The sequence below is a fragment of the Strongyloides ratti genome (genome assembly GCF_001040885.1).
Source record: "Strongyloides ratti genome assembly S_ratti_ED321, chromosome : 1".
Lineage (NCBI taxonomy): Eukaryota > Metazoa > Nematoda > Chromadorea > Rhabditida > Strongyloididae > Strongyloides > Strongyloides ratti.
The window spans coordinates 136,321-151,198 of record NC_037307.1 but is presented as its reverse complement, the minus strand read 5'-3'; the positions used below and the strand labels follow the sequence as shown (position 1 = coordinate 151,198).

At 21.2% G+C, this 14,878-nt stretch overlaps 5 protein-coding genes across 5 annotated transcripts; 4 read left to right on the top strand and 1 right to left on the bottom strand.

The window, feature by feature from the left end:
- Positions 1-751: 751 nt before the first annotated feature.
- SRAE_1000005450 (Hypothetical protein) lies at positions 752-1,136 on the top strand (the record flags this gene model as incomplete). Its single annotated transcript, XM_024646843.1, has 2 exons — positions 752-974; positions 1,012-1,136. 2 exons carry the CDS (start codon positions 752-754, stop codon positions 1,134-1,136), a joined length of 348 nt encoding a protein of 115 aa, XP_024500980.1.
- Positions 1,137-2,864: 1,728 nt separating this feature from the next.
- On the bottom strand, positions 2,865-5,654 carry SRAE_1000005400 (Adenylyl cyclase-associated protein; the record flags this gene model as incomplete). Its single annotated transcript, XM_024646842.1, has 3 exons — positions 2,865-4,073; positions 4,120-4,369; positions 5,647-5,654. The coding sequence occupies 3 exons, from the start codon at positions 5,652-5,654 to the stop codon at positions 2,865-2,867; spliced, it is 1,467 nt and encodes a 488-aa protein (XP_024500979.1).
- A 1,818-nt stretch (positions 5,655-7,472) lies between these two features.
- SRAE_1000005300 (CBS domain and Domain of unknown function DUF21 domain-containing protein) lies at positions 7,473-10,092 on the top strand (the record flags this gene model as incomplete). Its single annotated transcript, XM_024646840.1, has 3 exons — positions 7,473-7,550; positions 7,602-9,920; positions 9,970-10,092. 3 exons carry the CDS (start codon positions 7,473-7,475, stop codon positions 10,090-10,092), a joined length of 2,520 nt encoding a protein of 839 aa, XP_024500978.1.
- A 951-nt stretch (positions 10,093-11,043) lies between these two features.
- On the top strand, positions 11,044-12,288 carry SRAE_1000005200 (CBS domain and Domain of unknown function DUF21 domain-containing protein; the record flags this gene model as incomplete). Its single annotated transcript, XM_024646839.1, has 1 exon — positions 11,044-12,288. The coding sequence occupies one exon, from the start codon at positions 11,044-11,046 to the stop codon at positions 12,286-12,288; it is 1,245 nt and encodes a 414-aa protein (XP_024500977.1).
- Positions 12,289-13,219: 931 nt separating this feature from the next.
- On the top strand, positions 13,220-14,854 carry SRAE_1000005100 (Flavin monooxygenase FMO family and Flavin monooxygenase (FMO) 5 family and Dimethylaniline monooxygenase, N-oxide-forming family and Flavin monooxygenase-like family-containing protein; the record flags this gene model as incomplete). Its single annotated transcript, XM_024646838.1, has 2 exons — positions 13,220-13,364; positions 13,413-14,854. The coding sequence occupies 2 exons, from the start codon at positions 13,220-13,222 to the stop codon at positions 14,852-14,854; spliced, it is 1,587 nt and encodes a 528-aa protein (XP_024500976.1).
- Positions 14,855-14,878: the final 24 nt, after the last annotated feature.

Here is a 14,878-nt window from a genome sequence, read left to right as displayed (position 1 = left end):
AACGTCACAAAGCTATTATTATTTATAAATAAAATATCTATAAAAAGTACAGAGTAATTTAACTTTATAAGCCTCTCCCAAAATAAAAAAAATAATTGATGGAACAATTAATTATTTAAATTTCAAAAACCAATTATTTATTTATCTAAATAAGCAAATAAAAATATACTATATTCAAAGTAATTTAAGAATATAAAAACAAATAAAATGTCCATGAGCAAACTTTTAATAAAAGTTTTTTAAATTATTATTCTTTTAAATATTTAAATAGTGTAGAATTAAGTATAAGAAAATTGATATTAAAATTAATTTTTTCAATATAAAAATGTTATCATTTACCTGAATTTTATTTTATATTAAATTATCTTATATTTATCACAAGTTAATAGTTATTTTTGTAAAAAATTTTAACTTGTATATATAAAAGTCTGCATTTACATACATAAACTAATTTTTATAAAATAATAAAACATTAAATATAATTTAAAATATATAATTAATAAAAGCAAACTATAATTAAAATGATTAATATATTTTTATTAAAATATTAAATAAATTGAAAAAGTTTTTATAAGAGAAATATATTGTAAAATTTATAGACAATAAATATTAAACTCAATTATAAAGTTACGGTATATAAATTTGTCTTTGGGACATTAAATTTAGGAATATTAAATAATATTAAAGTTAAAAAAATATGTGCATATATAATGAAAAGATACAAAATTTTTTTTAAAATTAATATATAACAATGGTAACTGCTTTATTACAAATATCATTTATAATTATTTTATTGTTTTTCACAATTATTATTCATTCATGCTTTGTATGGAATCCTTTCATTTGTCGTTGGGAAATATTGTGTCCAATTCTTACTTCAACAACAACAACTACTACTACAACAATCTTTAAAATTACTACAAGTAAATCATTAGAAAGAGATACAACTATTTTTTCACCAACACTTGAAACAAGTAATATTTAATATAATTTTCTATAATTTTTTTATAGCTTCAAGGATTCCATTTAATATAACAAAAATATGTAATGTAATAACTTCAGTGGTCACTTCAGGATTGGTACCTATTTACAAATATTATGACTTTTGGTCACAATATTGTTGTAAAAAATGTTAAATATTTTATTTTTTATTTAAATAATAAAGTAACTTTAATTTTTTTTATTATTGATACAAAATGTTTACGTATGCTTATTTCAAAAAACTTTTAAAAAATATTAAAAAAAATCAACAAAATATTTTATATTTAACTATTAAATTTTTACAATTAATTAAATAAATAATATTTTATTCAAAATAATTTCCATTTTTTATAAATCTATTTTTTCCTCTTTTAAATTCTTTAGAAAATTATGACATTTAAAAATAATATTTTATTAATAAATATTTTCTTTATAATTATGATATAAAATTAATTTCAAAAGACATAAAAAAAATTTAAAATAACCAAAATTTAATTATTATTGAAGATTTATTGATAAAAAATATCAATTTTATGTTGATTCATTCATAAATAACATAAAATTAATAATATCATAATTAAATACTTTATCATTTTTTAAATATCTTGTAAAATTTATTGAACTATCAATAAGTCATTAAAATCAAAAATTATTAAAGTAAATTAAATTTTAAAATTTTAATATATTACTAAAAAATCAAAAAAAACATTCAAGTACACCTATCTAAATATCATAAAGAGTACATTTATCAGACTCTATAAGAAAATAAATATTATTTCATCTTATTTTGATGAAATTTGAAATATATAATAATAAATTGTTTTAAAAATATAAAAACTTTTTTAATTGATATTTTCATAGATAAACATAAAAAAAGGAATTTTACCTATAAAAAAAATATATACCACAGTACATCATTTATTCAATAATTACCAATCATCAATTAATGCTTCAGAAAAAAATATAAAAAAGAACTATTAAAAAAAAACTACCATTTCCTGAGTTGGTTCATTAAATAAAATTATCATTTTTTTTTCAAACAAAATATATATCATTATTATAATTATATGCATTTTTACTAATCAATTACAATTTCATCAAAACAGAGATAATTACTCAATTCTATTAATAAAAATATTATTAAAACTTTACATAAATGTTATGAAAAAAAAATCTATCTTTGGTTAAATGTACTCATGAAATTTTCACTTTGTTTGTTTTTAACAATATAAAATATTGAAAAAAACAAATTATCCATGATAAACGTAGTGATTTAAATATCTAAAATAAATTTAAAAAAAAACGCTAGTAATAAATTAATACATAATCATTTTAATATTCGGATTTTAAGTAAATAAATATATAAACAAAATTGAATATTACCAAAATAAGAAAAATTTTAAAATCTTTGCGTAACAATAAAGTTATGTATATCTTCATAATAAAATTATACCATTTGACAATATCGTTAGAATTAATTTCTAATTCCTTTTGACAAAATTTGATAGAAATAATAACTTTATTCAAAAACTATAAAAATGGTTTACTGATATCACTAAATTAAGTTTTAAATTTCAAAATCAAATGATTAGTGTTATAAAAAGAAAAATGTGTGATTAGAATAATTGGCTTAAAATTTACAATATTATAATAAAATTTTTTTATATTAAAAATATAGATTTATTTTTCTAATATTTGTCAATTAATCAACATACTCTAGAATTATTATTTATAAATAATCTTTTTAGAGCCTATTTTATAGATTGTATACTAACATGAATCTTAAATCATAATGCTGTTATTTAAAAAAAAATATTTAAATTTTTATTAGCTTAAGTTTCATTGATATATTATAAAGATTAACATTTTAATTTATAATATTATTAGATATCACTTAAAACAGTATCAATCTTATTTTTGACGGCATCGTAAGTTGTTTTGTATTGTTCTGGTAAAGCAAATTCAATAAATTCACCGTCCTCACCATTTGGAATAAGAACATTCATTTCAGAAGATTTTGAATGAACAATCTCAGCATCAAATGATTCTTTTGATAAATATACCTGACAACCATCTGTTTTCTGAATAGAAATTGTTGGTAATTTTCCCATAGTTTGTACTTGAATTGATTGACAATTTATTACCTCAATTTGAGATAACAAGTTCTCAAATACAATTGATGTTTTTTTACATGAATCCAATATTATAGAATTAACTTTTCCTTTAATTTGAATAACACTTCCTTCGCACTTAAAAACATAAACAGTTTGTTTCATATCATTGATATTAACAACAACATTTTTATCATTTTTATAGTACTCAACACACCAATTTTTACCTTGTTCTAATTCAAGACGTGGTGGTTTGACAGTCTCAACTTTTGGTACATTTTGTGATGAAGACGTTTTATTTTTATTAGTATCACTAACGACAGAAGATATACGAAGACTAGGATTTTTATGTGTTTGCATATCAGCCGTTACTTTTTTTAATCCAGAAGTTATAGCTTCACCTTTATTAAGTTCAGCAAATAATGCTTCCCTTCCATCACTAGGTGTTACTTTTTTCACATCATTAAATAAGTCTTTTGGTGGTGGTGGAGGTGGTGGTGGAGGTCCACCACTTAAAGATTTTCCAGTTTTTGAAGATGAAACACTGTCACTTGGAGCATTACCAGGTGATGAATTCCAGACCAATCCTGTAGTATGATTTTGTTTAACATATTTATAAAGAGAATCAAGAACAGCAACCCATTGATTAGCCCAATCAAGATGAATCTTATCACCGTCTTTGTGGTCTTTTCTAACTCTATTGATATAAAACATAGATGCTTCTTGCATATCTTTAACAAAAGGGGCTGGTGTTTTTTTAACAGTTAACCATCCAGTTGATTGAATTCCTTCAGCAATTGCAGAAAGATGGTTAAAAAAATTAGATCTTCTATTAGCATCCTTAAATTCAACCATATCTTCCATTAATTTACAAATAGGAGCAAGTTTTAGGGAAAGTTCACTATCTGAAATTTGTTGTTGTGAAGCAGCTAGCCATATAAAATTTTTTTGATCTTCAAATATATTTTTGATTCTTTCACCCTAAAATTTAACATAAAATGCTTAAAATAAAAAAATTATAACTTACAGCATTAACTAGATCACCTCCAATTTTATTACAAAGATCAATAAAATCATTAACAACAGTTATAACATCATCTTCAAATTGCTTTACTACATTTGGGGGTGCCTTATCATCTGTAGAAGATTTATTTCCACAACTTCCACTTGGTGGTTTTGGTGGAAGACAAGGTTTTTGCATAGCTAATGTTTCAACTTTGACAACAGCGGACTCCAATCTTTTAATTAAACCTTCTAACTGTGATTCACTCATGATTCTAAAAAAAATTACATGTATATGTATATATTAAATATATATTATGTTTTGATATTTCACTGTTAAAACAATGATTATGTTGATATTAATCATTAAAAGATGATTTAAAGAGAAATAATAAAAAGAAATGAAAAAATCATTAAAAATATATTAACGGTCCTAAGGTACGACATTCCATTTATTATTTTTTGGATTAGTTATTAAAAATTTTATTATTAAAAATAAATATAACGGTAAAAAAAAAAATCTAAATATGATAAAATTATTTAAACATATTAATATAAAATTATTTTATATCTAATATTTTTGATATTAATATTTGTAATCTTCTTAAACATATTGAATATATAAATTATATAATAAAAATTTTTGGCAAAAACAAACATCTAAAAAATCAAAATATTTCAAAAGCAGAAAGACAATCAAATTATTATAATTCCTAATCATCATCTCATCCTTTTTGAAAAACACTTTACAATTGATTTCTTACATATAACAAAAAGCCTACGCAGTATTGTTGTGTAGTTAGTCATATATCTTAAAATTTTAAAACATATGTTAAAAATATTTATAAAGAGTTTCATAAATAAAATAAATTAAAAGAAAAAAAAGTAAGTAATTTATTAAAAGTTCTTATATTATTTATATTAAAAAAAAAAAAGAAAATAAAGTAAACTTTTTTTTTTTCTAAATATGTTTTTTAAAATTATACTATCATTGTAAGAAATAACAAAATAAAATTTTTTCAGCATATTTTAATACCACATAAAAAGTTGATATTCAATATACATATAGCTTACCTACATTTTATATTTATTTACTTCTTATTAACAAAAGTAATAACAATAGGGGTTAAATTTTAAAAATATCAAATATCCTCAATTAACAATAATATTATTGTTATAATTAATGACAAAATATAAGAAATAATTTAAAATCTGTAAAGTTGTAATTTTTGTCCCAACCTACTATTGAGTCAATAATAAAAATTTAACCTATCAGCTAAAAATTACTAATATAAAAAATATAAAAAAAAAAAAATTTTACTAGACTGATTTGGCATATCATTATAAATAACTTGATTGTTAAAACTAGTTTAAAACAATTTGATAACATTTTATAGTAACTATTGATGTAAATAAGTATAAATTAAAACTTTAGTTTACTATTTTTAATAGTCAACTTAACCTTAGTATTATAAAATCAAACAATGAGGTATCTGTTCTCGTTAGGAAAATGTATAATAACAAACTTAATTATTGGTATATTGTTACTTACTCATTCATTCATAAATTGTCTTCTATTAGTACCTCAGAAATAATTTAAAGTTTTTTGTACAAATACTTCTAAAATTTGATAGTTAATTTTTAAATGAGTAAATCTATTTTGATGCAGATAATATAAACTATTTTTTATTTATTAAATATATCTGATAATAATTTAATAGTTAAAATTATTATTAAAGTTTTTTTTTATTTTCTTTTATATTTCAAAATTAATAAAAAAAAGAAAATTTTTTTTACGTTAATGTTTAAAAATATTAATATATTTTTCTTTTTGTAAAAATTATATTTTCCATAATAAAGATACATTTTTTTTAGATAAATGAGATTATTTGATTATTGCTCAGATAAATATGTTTTTTTTATAATCGTAAAAAAAAAATTTTTTTTTAAATACTTTGTTAATATTTTTGCATATTTATAGAATATCATTTGAACTATATCTTTAAAAAATAAATATTTATATAAAATTTTGACATTTATCTACATTTTTCTTCATCTATCGTTCAAATCATTCACATTTCCTCATACTTCTAACCACTACAATATGTCATTTAACGTTTTTATTTATTCATGTTACTATATAATTTTTATATTATACTATTATCTGTTAATACTTATAAAGATAAAAAAGTTTCTATATTTTATCAATTGATTATAAATATTAGATTTTTTAATTTTCAGACAAGGTATATTAAATATAACACTTTTTTTACATGTTTTATTATATTGGAAAGTGTTTCAGAAAAGTTTATTTTATTATAAGGCATATATATATATATATATAAATTATAAACATTTCAACGATCATTTATTCTTACCACTCTTTCTTTATGCTTTCTTCAACGTCTATATGTAAAATATTATTTAAAGTTTTATTTTGTTTTTGTCATAACTTTCCAATTAAATTTATTATATCATGATAAATACTAATATGTTTATTACTTATCAATTATAAATGACAATTTATTTTTTTTTTTTGGTTTACTTTTTTATAAACAGTTTTTAAAAAACATTTTTAAAATTTAAGCTTTTACCGAATACATAGCAAAGTATTTAGATATGTCTACATATATGCTATTAAGAATACATCTATTTATATAGGAGACACATACAATTTTCACATGTTTTTTTTTGGAAATAAAGTGTTAAAAAATTTTAAAATAATACTTTTGTATGTTATTAAAAGAAACATCAAAAATAATAGAAATTATTTCCTCTCTAAAATTATGTTTTTTAAATGATTATAATTTCGTAATGTTTATTTTTAAAAATGCCACACATATATTTAAAAAAATTTTTTTTATTCCTATTCAATTTTTTTTTTCTTTGCTAAACTTTTAACTCTCCATCTAAGAACATACTATTTTTTATTTTTGCTTTATCTTTCTTAAAACATTCAATTTTTCTCTAGCTTTTTATATTATAAACCTAAAAATGAGGAAAAGTAAGATTGCTTAACTATATTATATATATTTTTAATTTTGGAAGTTGTAGTACAACTTTTCTTATCAAAATTATATATATATATATAGAGAAAATGATTATGTATACTTTGGTTAATATATATTTACATACATATATAAGTATTAACAATTTTGTTCTTATATTTTATTATATATAATATATACATATATAAGTATAAGGAAATATATAATTTTATATGCCTTAAAGAAATTTTACTTCTTTTTTTTTGTATTTTTATTATACTATTATTATATTTCTAAATGAATTTTTTTTTTTGTGATCTTATTTTATAATTTTTTTTTATAGTTTGTTCTCTTGCTCATTAGCCAGAAACATAAGTAAAATTTTTGGGGAATGAAAGTTATCCCATGGCTTCTATACACTATAAACATTTTTTACTACACTTGTTATATTAAATGTCAGGATTCAGAGGTAGATAGTTTTTTTTTAATAAATTAATTTATCATTTACTGTTATTTTAAGCCAGTAGCACAACAAAGGCAATTGACACCTTCATTATTTGCCAAACCAATGACTTCAGATGGAATGGTTAATCAACCAATTAGAGCTTTTGTTTCTGGATTACGTGTTGAACCCCATGATATAGCTAGTGGTGATGGTGGTCATAAACCAAATAATGGTTATGCTGGTTCAGGAATTTCATTAGTTGAAGCAGATGAAGCTGTACGTGTTGTACTTTTTGGTTGGTGGCTTGACGAATTAGCCGAAGTTGTTTTTACTAATAATAATAATTGTTCATCAAGTAATATTAGAGTGCCTTATGGAAGATTTGATTCTGTTACAAATAAACGTCTTGTTGTTGAAGTTACATTTCCAGAAAGTCGAGAGTATTATAAATTATGTATAAAACAAAAAGATAGTGCAGAATTATTAAATGGTCTTAAACCATTTCCTTATTTTATTGTTGATGATGTTCATGCATATATCTCAACAAATATTCCTGATCGCCAATATATACTGCCTTTCTGGATTGAAGTATCAGTTATTAGTGTTTTTTTGGTACTTTCGGGTTTATTCTCAGGTTTAAATCTTGGTCTTATGGCATTGACACCTCAAGAATTGATGTTAATACAAAAATCAGGTTCAAAAACAGAAAAAAAATATGCTGAAGCAATTATACCAATTAGAAAAAGTGGTAATCTTTTATTATGTTCTCTTCTTATAGGAAATGTATGTGTTAATTCTGCAATATCTATTTTAATGGATGATTTAACATCAGGAATTGTTGCTTTAATAGCATCATCAGCTGGTATTGTTGTATTTGGTGAAATATTTCCTCAATCACTCTGTGTTAAAAAAGGTCTTGCTGTTGGAGCAAGAACAATATGGATAACAAGATTTTTTATGATGTTAACATTTCCATTAGCTTATCCAATTTCAAAAGTTCTTGATTTTATATTAGGTGATGAAGTAGTATCATATGATAGAAAAAGGCTTATGGAATTGATAAAATTAACTACTAGAAATGAAGCAGGATTAGCTGAAGAATTAAAAATTGCTGTTGGAGCTATGGAAATATCAGATAAAACTGTCAAAGATGTCATGACAAATATTGATGATGTATTTATGCTTCCTGATAGTACTATATTAAATGCCAAAAGTGTTACTGAAATACTTAACATGGGATATACTAGAATTCCTATTTATGGTGGAAATGATAAACATAATGTTGTTGCATTGTTATTTGTTAAAGATCTTGCTTTAATGGATCCTGATGATAATTTTACTGTTAAAACAGTATGTGCATATAATGAACATGTTCTTAGATTTGTTATGGAAGATACACCATTACGTGTTATGTTAGAAGAATTTAAAAAAGGTGATTATCATTTAGCTATGGTACAAAGAGTTGTTCAAAAAGGAAATGGAGATCCAACATATGAATTATCTGGTTTAGTTACACTTGAAGATATTGTTGAAGAAATATTACAAGCTGAAATTGTTGATGAAACAGATGTTATAACTGATAATGTTCATAAAATTCGTAGAAGGCGAACAAAAGGAAAAGATTTGACAAATTGTTTTCTTGATAATAATGAAGTACCAGAAATTATATCAATGCAATTACAAATGGTTGCTGTTCAATTTCTAACAACTTATCATCCTGCTTTTTCATCTAATAGAATAAGCCAACATATTTTATCAAAATTAATTAAACAAAATGTGCATAAAGTTGATTTAACACAATTACAAGATATTGGAAATATTAAAACAGCTTCAAGAAGGGCTAAACTTTATACTTCTCAAGAACAATCTGATCGTTTTATTTTAATACTTGAAGGAAGAGTTATGGTAACAATAGGTAAAGATTCAATGACATTTGAAGCCGGTCCATGGCATTGTCTTGGTAGAGAAATTCTTGATAAACTTTTAATTGTTTGCCCTCCAGCATTTCCTGATGAAAGAAAATGTAAAAGTCTTGGTAATGTAAATAGTTCACCTAATCCAGGACAACGTGAAAGTATATCAAGTGCTAGTGATAAAAATAGACTAATAACATTTACACCTGATTATACGGCTGTTGTAAGAGATACATGTACATATTTAGATATATCAGCTTCTGCTTATATTGTTGGATATAAGACAAGTCTTCTACAACGTGAAGGAGGTATTACTAATCAACCAATTTCTCCATCATCTAATGGTGAAGTTAAAAGAAGTTCTTTAAACGATTTATCATCAACAATTAATGAATCATTATTTGAAAGTAATGAAATAGATGTTAAAGAAAAAGAAAGTTTTTTTAATGAAGGACAGAATATTTTTGAATTAGAAGAAAATGTAAATTTTAAAAATATATATATACATATATCTAAGTTTTTTTTTTTAGAAAAATAGTAAAATTTCACCAAAGACAATAGAACGTAAATTATCTACATCTTCAATTCTAAAGATTGATGAAACTTCAACTGAGTCAACAGCACTTATTCAAAAAGATATTAATGAAAAATAAGTAAAATATATTGTTTTATTGAAGCGATCTCACTATGATTGTCTATTTTTATTAGTTGAAAAAAAAGTTTTAACTTTTTTGTATATATATACTTAATTTAACAAAAAATTTTTATTAAACATTAATGTTATTTTATATTTTGATTGCACTAATTTTTTTTTTTTTTTTTTGTATATATAACATTCATTTTTTTTTAACCAATAAATAAAAATGTGTTAAAAGAATATTTTATATTTCTATAATATTATTTTTAAATTTATTTGTTAAATCCATGGTAATATTAATATAATTTAAATAATTCAATTATACTTTTTATTTGCATAAAATGTAAAAATAAATAAGTATTTTTCCATGTAAATTTATAAAAATTTAATTGTTATTTTTATTAAATTTTCTTATAAAATAAATCTTTGATTAAAAAATATGTAATTTCTCATACTTTATAATAATTAATACCTATTAAGTGCAATGAAATATATCTTTTGGTTTTTAATTATTATTAATATTACCAATAAGAATTTTATATTTTCATATATGGTAAGAATTATATTTATTATTTCATTAAATAATTAAAAAATTTTTTAGAATAATAAAATTATAAAAAATACAAAAATTAATGATAGTAATTTGTTAAAAATTAATAATAATTATTTTAAAGTAATTAATAAAAATATAGAAGTTAATATTATTGGTTTTCGTTTAGAAACATTAAATGATAAATCACAAGAGATTTATAAATATTCAAAAAATGGAATTTCATTTGTTACACCAAATTATGAAATTAAAATTACTATTTTTGGATATAATCTTCAAGAAATTGATAATATAGCTTTTACAAACAATAAAAATTGTCAATATATCTCAATAAAAATATCAAAAGATAAATTTATAAAGGTAACAAAAGAAAAATTAACATTTATAACTATTTTTCCTAATACAAAATCAATTTATATGTTATGTTATCATTTATCTACAGAACCTATAAATAATTTATATTTACTTGTTAATAATATAGATTTTATTATTTCAACTTTTTTAAAACAAAGAGAATATCTTATGCCTTTTTGGATTCAAATTTGTATAATAATATTGTTAATTTTATTATCAGGACTATTTTCTGGCTTAAATTTAGGATTAATGACATTGACATTACAAGAATTAGAATTAATTTGTAAATCAGGTTCAAAAACAGAAAAAAAATATGCTGAGGCAATTATACCAATTAGAAAAAGTGGTAATCTTTTATTATGTTCTCTTCTTATAGGAAATGTATGTGTTAATTCTGCAATATCTATTTTAATGGATGATTTAACATCAGGAATTGTTGCTTTAATAGCATCATCAGCTGGTATTGTTGTATTTGGTGAAATATTTCCTCAATCACTTTGTGTTAAAAAAGGTCTTGCTGTTGGAGCAAGAACAATATGGATAACAAGATTTTTTATGATGTTAACATTTCCATTAGCTTATCCAATTTCAAAAGTTCTTGATTTTATATTAGATGATGAAGTAGTATCATATGATAGAAAAAAACTTATAGAATTAATAAAAATGACAACAAAATATAAAGGTACATTATCAGAAGAATTAAAAATTGCTGTTGGAGCTATGGAAATAGCTGATAAAACTGTTAAAGATGTTATGACAAAAATTGAAGATGTTTATATGTTACCTGAAACAACTATTCTTAATCCAAATACAGTTACAGAAATTGTTAATACAGGATATACAAGAATACCAATATATGCAAATAATAATAAAAATAATGTTGTATCATTATTATTTATTAAAGATCTTGCTTTAGTAGGTCCTGATGAAAATTTTACAATTAAAACTGTATGTAAACATATTGAACACATCCTTCGTTTTGTATTTGAAGATACACCATTAAAAATAATGTTAGAAGAATTTAAAAAAGGTGATTATCATTTAGCTATGATAAAAAAAAGAATAATAAATGAAAAAGAAATGGTACTTTGTGGTTTGGTAACACTTGAAGATATTGTTGAAGAAATATTAATGGCAGAAATTATTGATGAAACAGATGTAGTTATGGATAATGTTTATAAAATAAAGAGAACAAGAAAAAATAAAAATTATTTATCTAAATCTTTCCAAAAAAATAATAATAAAAAAAATGAAGATTTTGAAAGTAAAACTTCTATCATAAAAACAACAAAAAATATTTTTAATTAATTTAATAATTATTGATGTGCTACTTTTTTAATACTAATGATACAATAAAATAACTTTAAACAATTTTTAACATGGTTAAAAAATTAATATTTTATATATTTACAAGTTTTATTATATGATTTAAATAAATTATCATAAGAAATATTGTAGTGTTTCTTAATTAATTTCATAATAAATTATTTTATTTACTATAATATATATAATGTAACAATGTCTTTGTAGTTTTTTTTTTTTTAATTTAAATTAATATGTTACCCTTTAATTTATCTTAATAATATACATTAAAATTATGTCTAATATAATTTCTCTTCATTTTCTTTCAAAATAACATTTCTTTTCTTTCTAATATATGAACTTTCTTTTGAACTAGTTAGTAAAAATTTAAAATATATTTTAATATAATATCATCTTTATATTATGTATAAACAAATTTATCAATCATTAAATAAAAATATAAATGTAATAATTTTAAATAAAAAAAAAATACAAACACAATTATTTTAATTTTTGTACTTTTTAAAAGCAAATTAAATAAATGAAAAAAATAAAAAACTTATATATATTTGAATTAACAAATTATTTAAAGTTAAATTAACATTAAATTATATAATTTAACATTATTTTTACTATTTATATAAATTATTAAAAATGTCAAACTAAATGATACATATTTTGTTTTTAATTATACTTTTTATTTAAGTTTTTATTTTGTAGTTTGATCATTAAAATATACTTGATTTGATTTTTTTATTTGATATAATAAAATTTTAAATTAAAAATCCACGTAATTGTATTATATATTTAAAAGTAGAAAATATTCTTATAATAATACACACCCATATATTAAAAGATGGAAAAAGATATTTAATTTTACTTAATTCATTTTATTATATTTTTAGTTATATCTTATTATAATAATATTAAAAAAAAAATGGTTAATGTATGTGTTATTGGAGCTGGTGCTAGTGGTTTACCGGCTATTAAATGTGCTTTAGATAGTAATTTTAATGTTACATGTTATGAAAAATCTAATGATATTGGTGGTTTATGGAGATTTAAACCTTATCCATGTCCAGGTATTTTATATTTAAATTATTTCTTTTTTGTATTTTTATTTTATTTAGATGAAGGAACAGTTATGAGAAGTACTGTAATAAATACATCTAAAGAAATGACTGCTTATTCTGATTTTCCTCCACCAGCAGAAGTAGCAAATTTTATGCATAATTCAGAATTATTAAAATATTTTCGTTCATATGCGGAACATTTTAATTTAATTAAATATATTAAATTTTCAACAATTGTTATAAATATTGAAAGACATGAAAAATTTGAACATAATGGTAAATGGAAAGTTACAACAAAAAATATTAAAACAGAAGAAGTTATAGAAGAAGAGTATGATTCAGTAATGTTATGTACAGGACATCATACAACACCATATTGGCCTACTAAATTTATTGGTCAAGATAATTTTAAAGGAAAAATAATTCATAGTCATGATTATAAAGATTTTCAAGAGTTTGTCAATAAAAAAATTATTGTTATTGGTATAGGTAATTCAGGTGGTGATATAGCTGTTGAATTAAGTAAATGTGCTAAAAATGTTTACCTTTCAACAAGATCAGGATCATGGGTTATTAATAGAGTTTTTGATCATGGTGAACCATCTGATCAAGTATACTTAAATCGTTTTAATTATCATATTAGAAAAATAATACCATTATGTTTTGAAAATAGTGTACTTGAAAGAAAAGTTAATCAAAGATTTGATCATGGTAGATTTGGTTTAAAACCTAAACATAGATTTTTAAGTGCTCATGTAACAGTAAATGATGAATTACCAAATCGTATTATATCAGGAACTGTTATTATTAAACCAAATGTATCAAGTTTTGGTGAAAAAGAAGTTCATTTTGATGATGGAACGTATGTTGAAGATGTTGATGTTGTTATCTTTGCAACAGGTTTTTCTTTTACTTTCCCTATAATTGAGAATGGAACATTGATAGATGTTAAAGAAAATATTGTTGAATTATATAATTATATGTACTTACCAAGACTTGCTCCACACAATACATTATGTATTATTGGTTTAATTCAACCAACTGGTAGTATAATGCCTATCAGTGAGATGCAATGTAGAGTTCATTGTGCAGTAATTAGTGGAAAAATAAAATTACCATCAAAAAATGAAATGATTAAAGATGCAATTAAATGTAATGAAAAGAATAAAAAAATATTTGTTAAATCTAGAAGACATACAATACAAGTACATTATGTTGATTATATGGAAAAACTTGGTAAAATGTTAAATGTTAAACCAAATTTATTAAAATATTTCTTTTGTGATATAAAACTTTTTAAAAGCCTTTATTTTCATGGACTTTATCCATATCAATATAGATTAAATGGTATTGGATCATGGTCTGGTGCAAGAGATGCAATTATTGAAGCTGAAGAAAGAACATTTAATTGTACAAGAACACGTAAAACATCTGAAACAATGAAATCTAAACCTATATCTAAAATTCATTTATGTCGAATTATCTGTTTTTGTGATTAACTATTTATTTATTTATATATAAAT